General features: G+C 46.5%; 1 protein-coding gene across 7 annotated transcripts in view; it reads right to left on the bottom strand.

The window, feature by feature from the left end:
- The window catches only part of SEPTIN8 (septin 8), a 362,068-nt gene that overhangs the window by 262,950 nt on the left and 75,859 nt on the right, over nucleotides 1-23,259 (bottom strand). The window contains exons 1-2 of one of the 7 annotated variants that reach the window (XM_063928176.1): nucleotides 1,884-2,278; nucleotides 916-1,023 (exon numbers count right to left, since the gene is read on the bottom strand). The exons of 4 other annotated variants lie outside the window; for them this stretch is intronic. Coding sequence is in view for 1 of the 3 variants with exons in the window: in XM_063928172.1 (XP_063784242.1) it covers nucleotides 1,884-1,907 (24 nt within the window). In the remaining 2 variants the exon portion in view is untranslated. Of the gene's footprint in view, nucleotides 1-915; nucleotides 1,024-1,883; nucleotides 2,279-23,259 lie in introns of those variants that run through there. 2 more of the 7 variants (XM_063928175.1, XM_063928172.1) reach the window with 2 other exon arrangements.

Genomic DNA, 23,259 nt, shown 5'->3' with positions numbered 1-23,259 from the left:
ACCCCTGATCTAGGTGATAGTGAAGATGGTGTTATACCTCTAACTGCCTAATGTATTCACCTCTGCTTGCTTTCCTTTTCTGGATCTTCTATAGAGGTTTTGATAGATCATCAACTCCACAGTAAGTATAATCTGATTCCTAATGAATTGGCATGTGGCTACAATTTTCTTTAAGTAACAAATTAAACAGTATCACTTTTGGGCTCCTATAAATCAGATAGGACATATACATTTCATGACTACTATAATAAACCTATACAAATATATTCTGCATGCAATACAAAAATAGTCACCTTGGTGGGAAAAAAAAACCCACAGTGTAGATCTAGTTTGTACCTAAATACCCAGATATTCTATATTTCTTTGGCAGCTGCTTTATTGGAATACTGTTGGGGCCCTCAACGCTGAAAATGAAGATGTCCATATATAAGTTACTGAGGGACAGATGCAGGTTCTGAGCTTTATGGCAATTCCAGTGACTATCACCTCAGTCTTTTGATACCCAGTATCCACTACTGGGGTAGTCCTTTGTCAAACTGCCACAGCAAACCCTATAGCGCATAGGTCTGCAAACTCAGTCCTCATTACCCCACACAATGCATGTTTTGCAGGTCTGCTCACAGAATCATAAGTGAAATAATTAACTCCACCTAAGGACCTTTTAATATGTGTCTGTGAGTAATTAATACGCCTGCGCACCTGCAAAACATGCACTGTGTGGGGTAATGAGGTTAATACTACGAAGTGTGGCAATTCCGGAGTCCCATCGGGTCAAAAACCTTCTACGGGATAGAGTGGTACTGAGTGAATAGGTTACTTTTGCGGCTATATGGTGGTCCTATTAGTAGAGTTCACTAATCTATCAGACAAAGCAAAAGGGGGAATAGTCTCATGGGTAAACTGTATCACTCTCACTTGCAGTTAGACTCCAGTGTTATTGACAGTCCTCAGCAATTTGTAACACTATCTCCTCAGTCTGTAAGAGATACTTTTTGTATCAAAATCAGTCCTCCGCCTCTTTCCCTGGTTAAAACAATAACTGTGCATTAAGTGGACAAATACATGCTAGCGATTTCCATAGAGTAAACAGAGTAACACCAATTAGGTTATGCACCAGGAACAACTGTAGTGATGGATTACCGGTTTTCACAATACTACAGTACACCCGAACTAAACTTGTCCTGAGCCGGTGCCTTAATATAATGTATATCATGTGTGTCAGATACTCAGATATTGGATTAGCAGTACATTATACGGGTCTGGGACTCCGTGTCAACAACAAAAAGGTAGACACCTTAGGTCGACGCCAATTGGTCGACACACCTTAGGTCGACAGGAACAAGGTCGACATGGAAAAAGGTCGACACGAGTTTTGTTTTTTTGTGTCGTTTTCTTCGTGAAAAGACCGGGAACCCCAATTAGTGCACCGCGTTCGCTCGCCATGCTTCAGGCATGGTGCCTTCGCTTCGCTCGGCACAGATTACCGTTCCAATCGTAGTCCACGTGGATCGTTAAGTATGAAAAGGTTCCAAAAAAGAAAAAAATTGTGAAAAACTCATGTCGACCTTGTTCCTGTCGACCTTTTGTCCATGTCGACCTAAGGTGTGTCGACCAATTGGCGTCGACCTAAGGTGTGTCGACCTTTTTGTTGTCGACCTGGAGTCCGGATACCCATTATACACCCTGACTGCCATTCTGATAACTTCAGGGCTGCTTCTGTAGACAGGTCTCCCCTTGCAATGGGGATGAGTGACGAGGATATTGCCGTCTCTCTATAGAAATGGAGGTCAATCTGGCATCTCCGCCTAATCTATAGGAGAGTCCTGAACCATAAGCGCTGCTGGCCTCTTTTCGTTATTGGCTAAGCTTCTGAAGCTACTCACTAGCCAGTCTCTTTCTCCTCCCATGGGCAGGGACTAGTCACCAGTCACCGATTAGCCTAAACCGGGATCACCAGGGAGCATCCTCCTCGGTCATATGGCTTTATATGAGGGAGTCCTGTCAGTTAGTACTGCGCTGATCCCCTCCTACCGCCTCTCGTAAACCATCACAAGATTAGGGACGCGGGATCCGCCATGTCCCTCCTGTCACTGCCTCCTGTCCGCTCCACGGGATACACAGGTGGGTGAATAACACCCCAGTCTCTGCTGCCTTGTCTATCCGACTCCGGGTAAGCCACTACCAGCGCAGCTGAAACCACTGGTTATGGGGACCCAAACTGACTATCTCTGTCCACTGTAATCCACTCCCGCTCCCCCAGGGTCCGGACCTCATCACCGCCTCAAGGTACCGTCTTTACCTGCCACCTCAACTGCCGCACGACCCCTCACGGCACCCTCCTGTCACTTAGCGAGTGCCTTGCTATATCTATCTATCTATATATATCTATATATATCTATATATCTATCTATATCTATATCTATATCTATATCTATATCTATATATATATATATATATATATATATACACATACACACACATATACACACACATAAATAACTGCAAAGAGGTTCCATCATATTTATTGAGACAGTCATCTCACAGCAACGCACCCTTTTTTTTTTTCTCTGTAAAATAAGAGTCCAAGGATATATATTATGCTTTTCCATTATGTATATATACCCATACAGTGAGGTTGCAATCATTTGTTTTTCAAACAAGCACTGCTAAATTGCAAAAAAAAGAACAATCAAAATGTACTGTAGCCAAAAAGAGAAGGAAACTGCCTTTAATGGTTATGCTTTCATCTGAAAATAGCACAGTGCACCATGTGTGGCTGCTCTATAAATGTGCACACAACTGAAAAAGACAAAACGCAGCAGGACTAGGACGTAGTATGAGAGAAACCATAAGAGCTGCTCGCCTGGCTGCCTCTGACAATACATGGGAAGTGCTAACCCCTTATTAATTAACATGCACAAAGGCAACAACTGTTCTGTCCATGGTTGTGTGCGTTCAATACACAGATTTATCCAGTTAGAGTAACATTTTACTTTGATGTGTTCAGTTAGATTTACATGTGATCAGCTGTCAGAAAGTGTTCTACTTGGTGACATATACAGGGGTACTTCATGTTCTAAATCAATGTAGATGAATAAAAGAAAAATAATGTGACTATACCATCAGTTATTTATATAGTACATACATATTCTGTAGTGCTCTACAAAGAATATTTGGACATTCACATCTATGTTTCCTATCACATGTACACACTAAGGTTAATTTTTTGTCAAGGATCCATTAAACTACCAGTGTATTTTTGGATTGTGGGAGGAGACTGGAGTAAATTGAGGAAACCTACGCAAGCACGGGGGGGGGGGACAGTTAGGGCAAAGGTGGGGATTGCACTGCTGCGAGGCACAAACCCTTCTTATAGTAAATTCCAGTCTGTTCGTAATAACATTTAAAATGTACTTTCATATTTATGACAGGCATATTATCAAAATTGAATATATGAAATTGTGAGTTATTTTATATGGAAGGACCTCTTTAAAAGTAAAGCTACTACTTGTCATATACGACAGCACGCAACAGACAATAAGGACCAGCCAAACACCCTTGTAACAGAAAATGTCTAGAAGATGGATAGAGCAGCAAAAACACAGTATGAGACTTTAGACTATAGTATATTATGGGTGTGGTTCATAGGGTCAACCACACTTGAGTGTCATCAGGTCGACCGCTATTGGTCGACAGTCATTAGGTCGACATGGTCACTAGGTCGACGTGTGACTTTTTTTGGTGTAATTTTCTTCGTAAAAGTGACCAGGAACCCCAATTAGTGCACTGTCTCACTTCACTTGCTTCAGGCAAGGTGCCTCGCTCTGTTACCGCTGCGCTCGGCACAGGTTACTGTTCCCAATCGTAGTCCACGTGGATCGTTAAGTATGAAAAAGGTTTTAAAAAAAATTGAAAAATTTAATTAAAAACTCATGTCGACTTTTGTCATGTTGACCTAGAAACCATGTCGACCTAATGACAGTTGACCAATAGTGTTTGACCTAATGACTGTTGACCTAAAGACCGGTTACCGTATATTATATCACACTATGGTGCTGTAACAAAACTTTTCAACAAAAGCAAGTGTTCACCTTTTGGTATTCTTCAAAAGCAGAGATTTCAATGGCTTATGGATAATGATGTACAAATGGGTCTTCAATTACATGGAACCAGGAGGCAGTTAAGTGTGTTAGAGTCTGTATAGTATCAGGTGGCAACAGGTATCTAGACTCAATACAGGTGATTCAATTGTTTGTTGGAGATTAGCTTCTCTGTAAAGCTAGTGAATTGTTTTGCACGACCAGCCCACGAGGCTGCATTTATCGCGGATTCTTATTTGCACGCTCCTGAATTGCAAGCAGAAATCCACGTATAGCTGGGCTTTTGTATTGGTCGTGAGTGCCAGGCACACCGTAACTGCAGTGCAACTGACACTTAGCATGGGCATAATATGTCTAATGCGGTGCACTCACACCAATACCAGAACCCTCTATAGCCCTCTGTTCTATGCGGTCTACCCCCATCTATGTCACACCTGTCTCTCACTCCTTTAGAACGTAAGCTCTCAGGAGCAGCTGGACCCTCTACCCTGAATGTGCTTTTCCTTCTACCCCACACTCCCTACAACAGTACCTATAACACTTTGTTTCTGCCACCCTGATGCATATGTCATTGCTAGGACCACTGATGCAGCAATGTTTATATTCAGATGTGTCCTTCTACAGTGCTACTGCAATGCGTACAAACACATTACGGCATCCATTGACAATGGCAACTGTGGGGTAGCACAGTACGCCGCGATCCACCACTATAGACCATGCAGCAAAGACAAATGTACATCTGTAACATGTACATGTCCTGCATTGTCTTGTACTGCAAGTCACTGCTGTTCTCGTCTTGCTCACTTTATGTACTTTGTTAGGCACTGTGGAACCCTTGCGGTGCCATACAAATAAAGTATAATAATGATAAAATGTCATGTTTTCCAGTACTAAACACATTCACGTTTAAAGCACAATAAATATTAAGGTAAATCATAGCTCATCCATACACTGAGCAGCATACCAAACCAAATTGACCATAAATGCGACAAGAACACACAAAATGTTTCACAATGAAATCAGAAACCTGAAAGCACTAGCAAACTGCATCACTCACAACACACAGCATATCTGATGGAATACAACTATTGTATAAGACGGTCATTAAAGCAAAGGTTTACCCAGTAAACTGCATAGTAATGAAGAAATGTTTATTTTTTTAATTTATATTTTTAGAAAGCAAAACACAAAGCAGCAAGCAGTCTGGAAAGTCTGTATACAGTAGATAATACATGTATAAAAACGGTCATACCTTTTCTTTTCCCGGTAACTGAGTGCTAAAGAGCTGCTCCTTTTTTACATGTAGCACACAAAGTGAGACTCCAGTGGTGCTTGCAGCGTTAAATATTGGCAAATGGACAACCACCGTGGTTGTAACACATGGTCTGTATTCAGATACACATGCAACTCTGCCGTTCAGAGTACAGCAGTTTTTTGCTACTGCATGTGTGAAAAACTCTAAAGCTCCTACGGCATGTGTTACAATTTCTACACACTAAGGGGATATTCAATTAAGTGCCTTTTTTGACTGGTCGAAAAAACGTCACTAATTCGATATACAGTACTCAATTGCAGGCATTTTTGCCCATTTTTTAATCCATTTTCGCCCATGCAGTTTCACTTTTTCCATGCAGTGTCACTTTTTTTGTCGAGTGACATGGGCGAAAACTGCGCACAGTGTAAAAACAACCAGCAATTTGCCAACACACTTGTATCAGTGGCAAATTTGCAAATACACGTGGTAGTCACCAGTGACAGATTTTTTGACAAGTCGAAAAGACGGCACGGGTATTGAATAGGTCGAATGTAAATTTGACCTAAAAACGGTTCTAAAAAAACGGCACTAATTGAATACCCCCTTATTAGCTGCAATAATGTGCCGTACCAATATATAAATAAATTATATATATATATATATATATATATATATATATATATATATATATATATATATATATATATATATATATATATATATTTTTTTTTTATTTTTTTATTTTTTTTTTTTTATTTATATATTTTTTTTTATAGGATTTTAAATTACCTGCCGGTAAATCCTTTTCTCGTAGTCCGTAGAGGATGCTGGGGTCCACATTAGTACCTTGGGGATGTACCAAAGCTCCCAGAACGGGAGGGAGAGCGCGGAGTCTGCAGAACTGTTTGACCAAACATCAGGTCCTCAAAGGCCAAAGTATCGAACTAGTAAAACTTAGCAAACATGTTCGACCCAGACTAAGTAGCCACTCAGCAAAGCTGTAAAGCCGAGACACACCGGGCAGCCGCCCAGGAAGAACCCACCATACGAGTAGAGTGGGCCTTAACAGACGAAGGACACGGCAATCCTGCCGTAGAATACGCATGCTGGATAGTGAACCTGATCCAGCGAGCTATAGTCTGCTTAGAAGCAGTACACCCAATTTTCTAGGGATCATACAGTACAAACAGAGTCCAATTTTCTGAGACGAGCAGTCCTCTTCACACAGATTTTCAGAGCCCTTACAACATCCAATGACTTTGATGAAATTGAGTAGTCAGTAGTCACTGGCACAACAATAGGTTGATTGATATGAAATGCCGACACAACCTTTTGAAGGAACTGCTGACGTGTCCGGAGCTCAGCTCTATCTTCATGGAAGATCAAGAAGGGGCTCTTACAAGAGAAAGCCCCCAACTCCGACACACGTCTAGCAGATGCTAAGGCCAACAAAGTGACAGGCTTCCACGTGAGAAACTTGACCTCAACCTCCTGTAGAGGCTTGAACCAATCCGATTGGAGGAACTGTAACACGTTAAGATCCCTGGGTGCCGTAAGTGGCACAAAGGGAGGCTGGATGTGCAGAACCCCTTTCAAGAAAGTCTGAACCTCAGGGAGGGAAGGCAGTTGTTTCTGGAAGAAAATGGATAGGGCCGAAATCTGGACCTTCATTGATCCCAACCTCAGGCCCATATCCACACCTGCTTGCAGGAAGAGGCGAAACCATCCCAGTTGAAAGTCCACCGTAGGAAACTTCTTGGATTCACACCAAGAGACATACTTTTTCCAAATGCGATGGAAATGTTTAGACGTTACTCCTTTCCTAGCCTGTATCAGGGTAGGAATAACCTTGTTCGGAATGCCCTTCCGAGCTAATATCTGGCGTTCAACTTCCATGCTGTCAAACGTAGCCGCGGTAAGTCTTGCTAAGTGAACGGCCCCTGTTTCAGTAGGTCCTCCCGAAGAGGAAGAGGCCTCGGATCTTCCAGCAGAAGACCCAGAAGATCTGCATACCAAGCCCTTCTTGGCCAGTCCATAGCAATGAGGATTGCCTGAACTCTTGTTCTCCATAGGAGTTTTAGAACTCTTGGAATGAGTGGAAGAGGAGGAAACACATACACCGACTGGAACACCCATGGAGTCACCAGGGCATCCACTGCCACGGCTTGCGGGTCCCTTGACCTGGAACAATACCTCTGAATCTTCTTGTTGAGACAGGAGGCCATCATGTCTATTTGAGGTAGACTCCAAAGATCTGTTACCTCCGTGAACACCTCCGGATGGAGTCCCCACTCTCCTGGATGGAGATCGTGTCTGCTGAGGAAGTCTGCTTCCCAGATGTCTACTCCCGGAATGAAGATTGCTGACAGCACCAACGCGTGCTTTTCTGCCCAGAGGACGATTCTTGTTACCCGACATTGCAGCTCTGCTCTTCGTTCCGCCCTGTCGGTATGTAGGCCACCGTCGTTACATTGTCTGACTGCACTTGAATGGCTCGATCTTGCAGAAGATGAGCCACTTGGAGAAGGCCGTTGTACACGGCTTCGTTCCAGAATGTTTATTGGAAGACTGGATTCCAGTATTGACTACCTACCTTGGAGGGTTTCCCCTTGAGTGACTGCGCGCCAGCCCCGGAGGTATCCGTGGTAAGAAGGACGCAGTCCTGAATCCCAAACCTACGGCCCTCCAGAAGGTGAGGCATTTGCAGCAACCAGAGGAGTGAAATCCTGGCTTTCGGCGACAGATGTATCCTCTGTTGCATGTGTAGATGAGATCCCGACCATTTGTCTAGGAGATCCAGTTGGAAGGACAGAGCATGAAACCTTCCGTACTGTAGAGCCTCGTAGGAGGCAACTTTCTTACCCAGAAGGCGAATGCACTGATGAACAGGATCCAACCGTGCTCCCTGAGCAGGTAAGTCGCGAGAACAATGGACTGCAACAACGTCTCCCTGGACGATGCCTTTATTAGCAGATCGTCCAGATATGGGATTATGTACACCCCCTGTCTGCGGAGGAGAACCATCATTTCCGCCATCACCTTGGTGAACACCCTCGGTGCTGTGGAGAGGCCGAATGGCAGTGCCTGAAATTGATAGTGACTGTGCAAATCTGAGATAAGCCTGGTGCGGCGGCCAAAATCGGAATGTGGAGGTACGCATCCTTGATATCCAGGGATACCAGAAACTCTCCCTCCTCCAGACCTGAGATCACTGCTCTGAGACACTCCATTTTGAATTTGAACACCCTCCGGTAAGGGTTCAACAATTTCAAGTTCAAAATTGGTCTGACCGAACCATCCGGTTTCGGTACCAAGAAAAGGTTGGAATAATAACCCTTGTTTTGCATAGGAGGTGGAACTGGGACAATGACCTGTGACTCTTCCAATTTTAGGATGGCTTCCTGTAGGATAACCCTGTCAGCAAAGCTGGCAAGCCTGATTTGAAGAATCGGTGAGCCGGGAGTTCTTGAAACTCCAGTCTGTACCCCTGGGACACAATATCCTGTACCCAGGGACCCAGGCCGGACGACACCCAGACGTGTCTGAAACGTCAGAGTCTCGCACCCACCAGCCCATCCTCCAGGCTGTGCGGTCCACCATCATGTAGAGGATTTTGAGGAACCAGAAGCAGGTTTCTGGTCCTGGGAGCCTGCGGGTGCATGCTTTTTGGATTTTGCACGACCACCTCTAAAGAAAGTGGTAGGAGGCTTGGATTTTGTTGCCTTAGCGGTCCCAAAGGACTGCGACACAGCTGAAGAAAATGGTTTCTTTGTAGAAGGTGTAGCAGAGGGAAGGAAAGGCGACTTGCCTACGGTTGCCGTGGAAATCCACGCATCCAACGCTTTTCCAAATAGAGCCCGACCTGTGTAGGGTAGGTTCTCCACGCTTCTCCTGGATTCCACGTCTGCAGACCATTGGCAAAGCCAGAGTCCCCAGCGAGCAGAGACCGACATGGAAGATATCCGTGCAGTCAGCGTACCCAGGTCCTTCATGGATTCCACCATGAACCCCGCAATGTATCCAAATCCTCTAGTAATGTGCCCGACAACTTTACTATGGCTTTACAAATCCATGCACAGGCAATAGTGGGCCTTAAAGCCACTCCTGAAGCAGTGTATATGGATTTGAGTGTAGTTTCATTCTTACGATCAGCCGGTTCTTTTAACGCGGTAGATCCAGGGACAGGTAAAACCACCTTTTTAGACAGTCTGGAGACAGAGGAGTCCACTATGGGTGGGTTTTCCCATTTTTTCCTACCCTCCTCAGGGAAGGGAAAAGCAACCAGAACCCTTTATGGGATCTGGAATTTTTCCTCCGGGTTTTCCCAGGATTTTTCAAATACAGCGTTTAATTCTTTAGACACAGGGAAGGTTGCGAGGCTTTCTTATTGTCAGTGAAGTAAGCCTTCTCAGCTTGCTCAGGTGGCTTGTCATTAATGTTTAACATCTCTAATGGCCTCAATCATGAGCTGCACCCCCTTTGCAAGGGATGCCGCCCCCTCAGCACGTCCCCATCACCGTCTGTTGTATCAGAGTCGGTATCAGTGTCATCTTGCATAATCTGGGCAAGTGCACATTTCTGTGGGAACATACTAGGGGATTTTGCAGGAATAGGAGTAGAACCTGACCAAACTGCTTTAGAGTTCTTTAACACCTGAGTTTCAGTCTCAGTATGAGCTACCCTGGTAGAGATCTGAGAGATCATTCCCTTAATAGAGGTCAACCATTCAGGCTCATTAATAGGGATCTGAGAGAAGACATTACATTCCTGTGTACATGGAATGGATTCCTCCTGAGAGGAAACATCTTCTGCAGCATATGACACAAAGTCCCGGCTGTGTGAGACAACAAACACACACAGGGAAATGTCAGACAGTTTCCCCACAAGTATGCCACAGAGAGAGAGAGACAGAGATTGGAGCCAACCCACACACAGCGCTTACTGAGGTAGATATAATACAACTACCTAGTACTTACTGTGTACCTTAATAGACTACACAGTATTTACACAGCACCCACTTCTACAACACCCTCTTACCGCACAGGATAACTGGAGTTGTTTGGAGGGACAGCTTTCCCTGTCAGCGTCTCTGTACAGGATCTGCAGGCAGAAAAATGACGCTGAATGCTGCTGGGTCTGCTCTGAGAGGCTGCGCCCCCTGAACATGGCGCTGCTTTCCGCTCTTCATTTCTTTACACTGGCCTGAGGATTTCTGCTGACAGTGTAACCGGTGTCCATGACAGGCTTGCTGACCAGTGTAGGGCATCGGCGCTGGCTCAGGGCACCACACTATGTACCGGTGAGCCTCCGGAGCGCCACCCTGTTGCTGCCATCTTCACAACGGCTCCCCACTTGCTGAGGGGGCCGGTGACTCACCTGCCACCAGAATCTTCTGGCTCTGTTAGGGGGTGGCGGCATGCTGCGGGAGTGAGCGGTTGCCTGGAACGGCTAACGATTACCCCCCTCAGGAGCTAATGTCCTGTCAGTGGAGATAGTGGCTCAAATCCCCTCAAGGCGGACACTACTCCCCCCCCCCACCCTATGTCCCACGAAGCAGGGAGGCTGTTGCCTAACTTAACTCTTAGAATAATAATAAAACTAAAGAAGCTCTAGGAGATCCCCTAGCTGTGACCAGCTCCTCCGGGCACATTATCTAAACAGAGTCTGGTAGGAGGGGCATTGAGGAGGAGCCAGCCCACTCCAAGCGTTAAGATGCTGCAATCACCCATTTTGTGACATCTCTTGTAGGTGTAACCCATTCCACCCCAGGTAATCCTGTGTAGTATGCCCAACACTTCTGCCTCACCTTATGTGGGGGGGGGAATATATAACCCATTGGAAGTTAACTCTCAAACTCTTAAAGTGGCAATGGCTCCTAGTGGACCCATCTATACCCCCATGGTACTAATGTGGACCCCAGCATCCTCTAGGACATAAGAGAAACACATAGTTCGCAAAAACGACCCGTGTGTTTTCATGGCAGCTAAAGTGTAAACATTCCTGGGTGCCGACTGGGAGGGGGTCCATCTTATACTATGTGAGCTTTTATACTTTGTGGAGGTCGCTGAAGTGTGCGCATCCACAGATGCTCCATCGTTCACAATGGAGGCCATACTCAGACAGACAATCTGCATAGGGCTGGTACGAATTTCTATGGTGGCACACCAGGCTGTGTAACAGCATTTACAGGCACTCATAGAAGGCGTCTCAGTCCTTGCACATTCACATGCATGGCTGCGACTTAGGGGGTACTACGACCGCCATTGTAGACGCAGATCTGCACATGTGCAGTACAGATCCAACAGTACAAACTGGCAGCCAAGATGTCAACTACACCAAAAATATACTGGAATAAGGACAGAAATGAACCCAGCTCAAGCAATGGTGTTAGTAATTCCATTTAGTACCAATATTTAATAACTGCTTAGATTAGTTCCTCTCTTTACATAGCGTAACACCAACAAAAGTGAAATTGTCCTCTTCAAATTTTAAGTATAAATTAAAAAAATAAAAATGAAATACATCATTGTCAATGTTATCCTAGTACCTCCTGATAACAGATGAGCTAACTGGGACTATTATACTAGAATGGCTGGTATTCTGTAAACAACCAGTAATATAATATATACAGTGCACTTGGTCATAAAGAACCACCATGTGATAATCATAATTATTTTATTTATATAACGCTCTTTCTCCAAACAAGACGCAAGGCACTTTAGAGACATCAAAAACAAAGAACTTCGTACAAAAGATGCAAGTAATACAGTAATAGACAAACAGAAAATATTTAGGGAGAGAGAAGAAAACCCAGGGAGCATAGTCGGCATACTGAAGGGATGTTACAGATATTTTGGGTAATAACTTCCAATGGGTTATATATTCCCCCCCACATAAGGTGAGGCAGAAGTGTTGGGCATACTACACAGGATTACCTGGGGTGGAATGGGTTACACCTACAAGAGATGTCACAAAAATAAGAATTTACTTACCGATAATTCTATTTCTCGGAGTCCGTAGTGGATGCTGGGGTTCCTGAAAGGACCATGGGGAATAGCGGCTCCGCAGGAGACAGGGCACAAAAGTAAAGCTTTCCGATCAGGTGGTGTGCACTGGCTCCTCCCCCTATGACCCTCCTCCAAGCCAGTTAGGTACTGTGCCCGGACGAGCGTACACAATAAGGGAGGAATTTTGAATCCCGGGTAAGACTCATACCAGCCACACCAATCACACCGTACAACTTGTGATCTAAACCCAGTTAACAGTATGATAACAGCGGAGCCTCTGAAAAGATGGCTCACAACAATAATAACCCGATTTTTGTAACTATGTACAAGTATTGCAGATAATCCGCACTTGGGATGGGCGCCCAGCATCCACTACGGACTCCGAGAAATAGAATTATCGGTAAGTAAATTCTTATTTTCTCTATCGTCCTAGTGGATGCTGGGGTTCCTGAAAGGACCATGGGGATTATACCAAAGCTCCCAAACGGGCGGGAGAGTGCGGATGACTCTGCAGCACCGAATGAGAGAACTCCAGGTCCTCCTTAGCCAGGGTATCAAATTTGTAGAATTTAGCAAACGTGTTTGCCCCTGACCAAGTAGTTGCTCGGCAAGGTTGTAAAGCCGAGACCCCTCGGGCAGCCGCCCAAGATGAGCCCACCTTCCTTGTGGAATGGGCATTTACATATTTTGGCTGTGGCAGGCCTGCCACAGAATGTGCAAGCTGAATTGTATTACACATCCAACTAGCAATAGTCTGCTTAGAAGCAAGAGCACCCAGTTTGTTGGGTGCATACAGGATAACAGCAAGTCAGTTTTCCTGACTCCAGCCGTCCTGGAACATATTTTCAGGGCCCTGACAACATCTAGCAACTTGGAGTCCTCCAAGTCCCTAGTAGGTGCAAGGCACCACAATAAGCTGGTTCAAGTGAAACACTGACACCACCTTAGGGAGAGAACTGGGGACGAGTCCGCAGCTCTGCCCTGTCCGAATGGACAAACAGATATGGGCTTTTTTTGAGAAAAAAAACCACCAATTTGACACTCGCCTGGTCCAGGCCAGGGCCAAGAGCATGGTCACTTTTCATGTGAGATGATTCAAATCCACAGATTTGACTGGTTTTAAATCAATGTGATTTGAGGAACCCCAGAACTACGTTGAGATCCCACAGTGCCACTGGAGGCACAAAAGGGGGTTGTATATGCAATACTCCCTTGACAAACTTCTGGACTTCAGGAACTGAAGCCAATTCTTTCTGGAAGAAAATCGACAGGGCCGAAATTTGAACCTTAATGGACCCCAATTTGAGGCCCATAGACACTCCTGTTTGCAGGAAATGCAGGAAACGACAGAGTTGAAATTTCTTTGTGGGGCCTTCCTGGCCTCACACCACGCAACATATTTTCGCCACATGTGGTGATAATGTTGTGCGGTCACCTCCTTTCTGGCTTTGACCAGGGTAGGAATGACCTCTTCCGGAATGCCTTTTTCCCTTAGGATCCGGCTTTCCACCGCCATGCCGACAACGCAGCTGCGGTAAGTCTTGGAACAGACATGGTACTTGCTGAAGCAAGTCCCTTCTTAGCGGCAGAGTCCATAAGACCTCTGTAAGCATCTCTTGAAGTTCCGGGTACCAAGTCCTTCTTGGCCAATCCGGAGCCATGAGTATAGTTCTTACTCCTCTACGTCTTATAATTCTCAGCACCTTAGGTATGAGAAGCAGAGGAGGGAACACATACACCGACTGGTACACCCACGGTGTTACCAGAACGTCCACAGCTATTGCCTGAGGGTCTCTTGACCTGGCGCAATACCTGTCCCGTTTTTTTGTTCAGACGGGACGCCATCATGTCCACCTTTGGTATTTCCCAACGGTTTACAATCATGTGGAACAAACTTCCCGATGAAGTTTCCACTCTCCCGGGTGGAGGCCGTGCCTGCTGAGGAAGTCTGCTTCCCAGTTTCCATTCCCGGGATGAAACACTGCTGACAGTGCTATCACATGATTTTCCGCCCAGCGAAAAGTCCTTGCAGTTTTTGCCATTGCCCTCCTGCTTCTTGTGTCGCCCTGTCTGTTTACGTGGGCGACTGCCGTGATGTTTTTCCCACTGGATCAATACCGGCTGACCTTGAAGCAGAGGTCTTGCTAAGCTTAGAGCATTATAAATTTACCCTTAGCTCCAGTATATTTATGTGGAGAAAAGTCTCCAGACTTGATCACACTCCCTGGAAATTTTTTCCTTGTGTGACTGCTCCCCAGCCTCTCGGGCTGGGCTCCGTGGTCACCAGCATCCAATCCTGAATGCCGAATCTGCGGCCCTCTAGAAGATGAGCACTCTATAATCACCACAGGAGAGACACCCTTGTCCTTGGATATAGGGTTATCCGCTGATGCATCTGAAGATGCGATCCGGCCCATTTGTCCAGCAGATCCCACTGAAAAGTTCTTGCGTGAAATCTGCCGAATGGAATTGCTTCGTAGGAAGCCACCATTTTTACCAGGACCCTTGTGCAATGATGCACTGTTTTTAGGAGGTTCCTGACTAGCTCGGATAACTCCCTGGCTTTCTCTTCCGGGAGAAACACCTTTTTCTGGACTGTGTCCAGAATCATCCCTAGGCACAGCAGACGTGTCGTCGGGATCAGCTGCGATTTTGGAATATTTAGAATCCACCCGTGCTGTTGTAGCAGTATCCTAGATAGTGCTACTCCGACCTCCAACTGTTCCCTGGACTATGCCCTTATCAGGAGATCGTCCAAGTAAGGGATAATTAAGACGCCTTTTCTTCGAAGAAGAATCATCATTTCGGCCATTACCTTGGTAAAGACCCGGGGTGCCGTGGACAATCCAAACGGCAGCGTCTGAAACTGATAGTGACAGTTCTGCACCACGAACCTGAGGTACCCTTAGTGAGAAGGGCAAATTTGGGACATAGAGGTAAGCATCCCTGATGTCCCGGGACACTATATAGTCCCCTTCTTCCTGGTTCGTTATCACTGCTCTGAGTGACTCCATCTTGATTTGAACCTTTGTAAGTGTTCAAAAAAATTTTTTAGAATAAGTCTCACCTAGCCTTCTGGCTTCAGTACCACAATATAGTGTGGAATAATACCCCTTTTCTTGTAGTATGAGGGGTAATTTAATTTTCACCTGCTGGGAATACAGCTTGTGAATTTTTTCCCATACTGCCTCCTTGTCGGAGGGAGACCTTGGTAAAGCAGACTTCAGGAGCCTGCGAAGGGGAAACGTCTCGACATTCCAATCTGTACCCCTGGGATACTACTTGTAGGATCCAGGGGTCCTGTACGGTCTCAGCGCCATGCTGAGAACTTGTCAGAAGCGGTGGAACGCTTCTGTTCCTGGGAATGGGCTGCCTGCTGCAGTCTTCTTCCCTTTCCTCTATCCCTGGGCAGATATGATCTTATAGGGACGAAAGGACTGAGGCTGAAAAGACGGTGTCTTTTTCTGCAGAGATGTGACTTAGGGTAAAAACGGCGGATTTTCCAGCAGTTGCCGTGGCCACCAGGTCCGATGGACCGACCCCAAATAACTCCTCTTCCTTTATACGGCAATACACCTTTGTGCCGTTTGGAATCTGCATCACCTGACCACTGTCGTGTCCATAACATCTTCTGGCAGATATGGACATCGCATTTACTCTTGATGCCAGAGTGCAAATATCCCTCTGTGCATCTCGCATATAAAGAAATGCATCCTTTAAATGCTCTATAGTCAATAAAATACTGTCCCTGTCAAGGGTATCAATATTTTTAGTCAGGGAATCCGACCAAGCCACCCCAGCTCTGCACATCCAGGCTGAGGCGATCGCTGGTCGCAGTATAACACCAGTATGTGTGTATATACTTTTTATGATATTTTCCAGCCTCCTGTCAGCTGGTCCTTGAGGACGGCCCTATCTATAGACGGTACCGCCACTTGTTTTGATAAGCGTGTGAGCGCCTTATCCACCCTAAGGGGTGTTTCCCAACGCGCCCTAACTTCTGGCGGGAAAGGGTATACCGCCCATAATTTTCTATCGGGGGGAACCCACGCATCATCACACACTTTATTTAATTTATCTGATTCAGGAAAAACTATGGTAGTTTTTTCACATCCCACATAATACCCTCTTTTGTGGTACTTGTAGTATCAGAAATATGTAACACCTCCTTCATTGCCTTTAACGTGTGGCCCTAATAAGGAATACGTTTGTTTATTCACCGTCGACACTGGATTCAGTGTCCCTGTCTGTGTCTGTGTCGACCTACTAAAGTAAACGGGCGTTTTAAAACCCCTGACGGTGTTTTTGAGACGTCTGGACCGGTACTAATTGTTTGTCGGCCGTCTCATGTCGTCAACCGACCTTGCAGCGTGTTGACATTATCACGTAATTCCCTAAATAAGCCATCCATTCCGGTGTCGACTCCCTAGAGAGTGACATCACCATTACAGGCAATTGCTCCGCCTCCTCACCAACATCGTCCTCCTACATGTCGACACACACGTACCGACACACAGCACACACAGGGAATGCTCTGATAGAGGACAGGACCCACTAGCCCTTTGGAGAGACAGAGGGAGAGTTTGCCAGCACACACCAAAAACGCTATAATTATATAGGGACAACCTTATATAAGTGTTTTCCCTTATAGCATCTTTTTATATATTTCTAACGCCAAATTAGTGCCCCCCCTCTCTGTTTTAACCCTGTTTCTGTAGTGCAGTGCAGGGGAGAGCCTGGGAGCCTTCCCTCCAGCCTTTCTGTGAGGGAAAATGGCGCTGTGTGCTGAGGAGATAGGCCCCGCCCCTTTTTCGGCGGCCTCGTCTCCCGCTCTTAACGGATTCTGGCAGGGGTTAAATATCTCCATATAGCCTCCGGAGGCTATATGTGAGGTATTTTTAGCCAAAATAGGTATTCATTTGCCTCCCAGGGCGCCCCCCTCCCAGCGCCCTGCACCCTCAGTGACTGCCGTGTGAAGTGTGCTGAGAGGAAAATGGCGCACAGCTGCAGTGCTGTGCGCTACCTTTAGAAGACTGAGGAGTCTTCTGCCGCCGATTCTGGACCTCTTCTTACTTCAGCATCTGCAAGGGGGCCGGCGGCAAGGCTCCGGTGACCATCCAGGCTGTACCTGTGATCGTCCCTCTGGAGCTGATGTCCAGTAGCCAAGAAGCCAATCCATCCTGCACGCAGGTGAGTTCACTTCTTCTCCCCTAAGTCCCTCGTTGCAGTGATCCTGTTGCCAGCAGGACTCACTGTAAAATAAAAAACCTAAGCTAAACTTTTCTAAGCAGCTCTTTAGGAGAGCCACCTAGATTGCACCCTTCTCGGCCGGGCACAAAAATCTAACTGGCTTGGAGGAGGGTCATAGGGGGAGGAGCCAGTGCACACCACCTGATCGGAAAGCTTTACTTTTGTGCCCTGTCTCCTGCGGAGCCGCTATTCCCCATGGTCCTTTCAGGAACCCCAGCATCCACTAGGACGATAGAGAAATGGGTGATTGCAGCATCTTAACGCTTGGAGTAGGCTCCTAAACAGGTCCATGTATTCTTCATCCCAACCACGAGCGCACCAAGTAAGGCAGCCATGTTGGGAGCACTATGAAGGTTACACTGTGGGTGGGTGGCGAGTCACACAGGGACCCAAGGCATATGTGGGAAAGCTGGCATGAGTGTAGTAGCATGATATACTCTGTATGGATATTTCTGCCTGAAGTACATCCTGCCCATAGAGGAACCATTCCAGGCAGCCATCTGGGGTGCATAGGTTGCTACTGGCATTGGGTGCAACTGCAGAGGTATAGCATAGAGCATAGAGGGGGTAGAGAACATGGCAGTACGAGCACAGAGCCACAAAAGATTATGACGTGTGGGGAGGGAGGGGTAAGGGGGTGAAAATGTTCAAATAAAGCAAAGTAAATCAAAATAGTATTGGGTCCGTGGGGGATGATGGTAACTAGGTCTCTTCAGCACGCTCATTAAGGCCAGCATGGAGCCGCTGTTTGGGCGGGGCAGTCACCAAAATGACAACTAGCATTCACAGGGACATTAAAAAAAGTTCAGCACAGCCAAAAACCAGCTTATAAAGAAATATGTCCATGTTAAGTGATTTCATTTAGCATGAATATAATTCTGCTAATTCTGATGTCACATGGTTGAAGACGCAAAAAAACACATCAAAGAAGCACATTCAGTAATTAGATGCTTCATAAGGGACCATTTTCTACACTAACCAAATCAGGACTGGATATGTCCCAGGATGTTATTTGAGTTTTGTTTGAATGGGAGTGACTATGTTAGAAGCAGATCTGCTTGCCCCCTTCTCCTTCTAAACTACGTCACACTCAACTAGATCAGAGTGGTTAAAATTCTCCACGGACTTCCACAATCATCTGTTTGTCTCCTAAATGTACTACAAATTTCAGTTTAACAGCTTTAACACACAGGTTTACACGCTGTATCACATACCCCTGACTTGGAAGTTTGTTTACTAAAAAGGTGCATTTACAAGCAGCCGATTTACAGTGATTTTATTGCGCAATATAAAGGGGCAGTTAAAAAAAAAATGTATTTTAAAGCAATACACTCAGTGTACTAAAATGCTATAAGGTTTGTAAAAATAAGATTTTACTCACCGGTAAATTTATTTCTCGTAGTCCGTAGTGGATGCTGGGACTCCGTAAGGACCATGGGGAATAGCGGCTCCGCAGGAGACTGGGCACAACTAAAGAAAGCTTTAGGACTACCTGGTGTGCACTGGCTCCTCCCACTATGACCCTCCTCCAGACCTCAGTTAGGATACTGTGCCCAGAAGAGCTGACACAATAAGGAAGGATTTTGAATCCCGGGTAAGACTCATACCAGCCACACCAATCACACCGTATAACTCGTGATACTATACCCAGTTAACAGTATGAAATATAACTGAGCCTCTCAACAGATGGCTCAACAATAACCCTTTAGTTAAACAATAACTATAAACAAGTATTGCAGACAATCCGCACTTGGGATGGGCGCCCAGCATCCACTACGGACTACGAGAAATAGATTTACCAGTGAGTAAAATCTTATTTTCTCTGACGTCCTAAGTGAATGCTGGGACTCCGTAAGGACCATGGGGATTATACCAAAGCTCCCAAACGGGCGGGAGAGTGCGGATGACTCTGCAGCACCGAATGAGCAAACTCTAGGTCCTCCTCAGCCAGGGTATCAAACTTGTAGACTCTTGCAAAAATGTTTGAACCCGACCAAGTAACAGCTCGGCAAATTTGTAAAGCCGAGACTCCTCGGGCAGCCGCCCAAGAAAAGCCCACTTTCCTCGTGGAGTGGGCTTGTACAGATTTAGGGTGCGGCAGTCCAGCCGCAGAATGTACAAGTTGAATCGTGCTACAGATCCAGCGAGCAATAGTCTGCTTAGAAGCAGGAGCACCCAGCTTGTTGGGTGCATACAGGATAAATAGCGAGTCAGTTCTCCTGACTCCAGCCGTCCTGGAAACATATACTTTTCAGGGCCCTGACTACGTCCAGTAACTTGGAATCCTCCAAGTCCCGAGTAGCCGCAGGCACCACAATAGGTTGGTTCACATGAAAAACGGATACCACCTTAGGAAGGAATTGGGAACGAGTCCTCAATTCCGCTTTATCCATATAAAAGATCAGATAAGGGCTTTTGCATGACAAAGCCGCCAATTCTGATACACGCCTGGCCGACGCCAAGGCCCACAGCATGACCACTTTCCACGTGAGGTATTGTAGCTCCACGGATTTAAGTGGCTCAACCCAATGCGACTTCAGGAAATCCAACACCACGTTGAGATCCCACGGTGCCACTTGAGGCACAAACGGGGGCTGACTATGCAGCACTCCCTTAACAAAAGTCTGAACTTCAGGCAGTGAAGCCAGTTCTATTTTGGAAGAAAATCGATAGAGCCGAAATCTGGACCTTAATGGAACCCAATTTTAGGCCCATAGTCACCTCTGACTGTAGGAAGTGCAGAAATCGACCTAGCTGAAATTTCTCCTTTGGGGCCTTCCTGGCCTCACAGCACGCAACATATTTCCGCCATATGCGGTGATAATGGTTTGCGTTCACTTCTGTCCTAGCTTTAAATAGCGTAGGGATAACTTCTTCCGGAATGCCCTTTTCCTTCAGGATCCGGCGTTCAACCGCCAGGCCGTCAAACGCAGCCGCGGTACGTCTTGGAACAGACAGGCCCCTTGCTGCAACAGGTCCTGTCTGCGCGGCAGAGGCCATGGGTCCTCTAAGATCATTTCTTGGAGTTCTGGGTACCAAGCTCTTCTTGGCCAACCTGGAACAATGAGTATAGTTCTTACTCCTCTCCTTCTTATTATTCTCATTACCCTGGGTAAGAGAGGCAGAGAAGGGAACACATACACCGACTGGTACACCCACGGTGTTACCAGAGCGTCCACAGCTATCGCCTGAGGGTCCCTTGACCTGGCACAATATCTCTGTAGCTGTTTGTTGAGGCGGGACGCCATTATGTCCACCTGTGGCCTTTCCCAACGGTGTACAATCATTTGGAAGACTTCCGGATGAAGTCCCCACTCTCCCGTGTGGAGGTCAAGTCTTCTGAGAAAGTCTGCTTCTCAGTTGTCCACTCCGGGAATGAACACTGCTGACAGTGCTAACACATGATTTTCCGCCCATCGGAGAATCCTTGTGGCTTCTGCCATCGCCATCCTGCTTCTTGTGCCGCCCTGTCGGTTTACATGAGCGACCACCGTGATGTTGTCTGACTGGATCAGCACCGGCCGGTGTTGAAGCAGGGGTCTAGCCTGACTTAGGGCATTGTAAATGGCCCTTAGTTCCAGAATATTTATGTGTAGGGAAGTCTCCTGACTTTTCCATAGCCTTGGAAGTTTCTTCCCTGTGTGACTGCCTCCCAGCATCGAAGGCTGGCATCCGTGGTCACCAGGACCCAGTCCTGTATGCCGAATCTGCGGCCCCCTTGAAGATGAGCACTCTGCAGCCACCACAACAGCGACACCCTGGCCCTTGGAGACAGGGTTATCCGCCGATGCATCTGAAGATGGCTCGGACCACTTGTCCCACAGATCCCACTGGAAGATCCTTGCATGGGACCTGGCGAATGGAATTTCTTCGTAAGAAGCTACCATCTTTCCCAGGGCTCGCATGCATTGATGCACCGACACCTGTATTTGTATTAGGAGGTCTCTGTCTAGAGACGACAACTCCTTGGACTTCTCCTTCGGGAGAAACCCTTTTTATCCTGTTCTGTGTCCAGAACCATACCCAGGAACAGTAGACGCGTCATAGGAACCAGCTGCGACTTTGGAATATTCAGAAACCAGCCGTGCTGTTGTAGCACTTCCCGAGATAGTGCTACTCCGACGAACTGCTCCCTGGACCTCGCCTTTATAAGGAGATCGTCCAAGTACGGGATAATTATTTCGGCCATTACCTTGGTAAATACCTCGGTGCCGGGGACAGACCAACGGCAACGTCTGGAAATGGTAATGACAATCCTGTACCACAATTTTGAAGTACTCCTGGTGAAGAGGGTAAATAGGGACATGCAGGTAAGCATCCTTGATGTCCAGGGATACCATGAAATTCTCCAGGCTTGCAATAATTGCCCTGAGCGATTCCATTTTGAACTTGAACCTTCGTATATAAGTGTTCAAGGATTTCAATTTTAGAATGGGTCTCACCGAACCGTCTGGTTTCGGTACCACAACATTTTGGAATAGTAACCCCGGCCTTGTTGAAGGAGGGGTACTTTGATTTCACCTGCTGGAAGTACAGCTTGTGAATAGCCGCCAGTACTACCTTCCTCCGAGGGCAGCAGGCAAGGCTGATGTGAGGTAACGGCGAGGGGGAGTCGCCTCGAACTCGAGCCTGTATCCCTGTGATACTACTTGCAGAACCTAGGGATCCACCTGTGGGCAAGCCCACTGGTCCCTGAAGTTCCCGAGACGCGCCCCCACCGCACCTGTCTCCACCTGTGGAGCCCCAGCGTCATGCGGTGGACTCAGAGGAAGCGGGGGAAGATTTTTGATCCTGGGAACTGGCTGTCTGGTACAGCTTTTTCCTTCTTCCCTTGCCTCTGTGCAGAAAGGAAGCGCCTTTGACCCGCTTGCTTTTCTGAAGCCGAAAGGACTGCACCTGAAAATACGGTGCTTTCTTAGGCTGTGAGGAAACCTGAGGTAAAAAAATTTCTTCCCAGCTGTTGCTGTGGATACGAGGTCCCAGAGACCTTCCCCAAACAATTCCTCACCCTTATAAGGCAGAATCTCCATGTGCCTTTTAAAGGCAGCATCACCTGTCCACTGCCGGGTTTCTAATACCCTCCTGGCAGAATGGACATTGCATTAATTCTGGATGCCAGCCGGCAAATATCCCTCTGTGCATCCTTCATATATAAGACGACGTCTTTAATATGCTCTATGTTAGCAAAATATTATCCCTGTCTAGGGTATTAATATTATCTGACAGGGTATCAGACCACGCTGCAGCAGCACTATTTATGCTGAGGCAATTGCAGGTCTCAGTATAGAACCTGAGTGTGTATATACAGACTTCAGGATAGCCTCCTGCTTTTTATCAGCAGGCTCCTTCAAAGTGGCCGTATCCTAAGACGGCAGTGCCACCTTTTTTGACAACCGTGTGAGCGCCTTATCCACCCTAGGGGATATCTCCCAGCGTAACTTATCCTCTGGCGGGAAAGGGTACGCCATCAGTAACTGTTTAGAAATTACCAGTTTCTTATCGGGGGAACCCACGCTTTTTCACACTTCATTCATTCATCTGATGGGGGAACAAAACACTGTCTGCTTTTTCTCCCCAAAAATAAAACCCCTTTTATGTGGTACTTGGGTTCATGTCAGAAATGTGTAACACATTTTTCATTGCCGAG

Source organism: Pseudophryne corroboree, chromosome 6, assembly GCF_028390025.1.
Source record: "Pseudophryne corroboree isolate aPseCor3 chromosome 6, aPseCor3.hap2, whole genome shotgun sequence".
NCBI classification, from domain to species: domain Eukaryota; kingdom Metazoa; phylum Chordata; class Amphibia; order Anura; family Myobatrachidae; genus Pseudophryne; species Pseudophryne corroboree.
The sequence above is the reverse complement of the archived record's forward strand: the minus strand, read 5'-3'. Positions and strand labels throughout refer to the sequence as shown.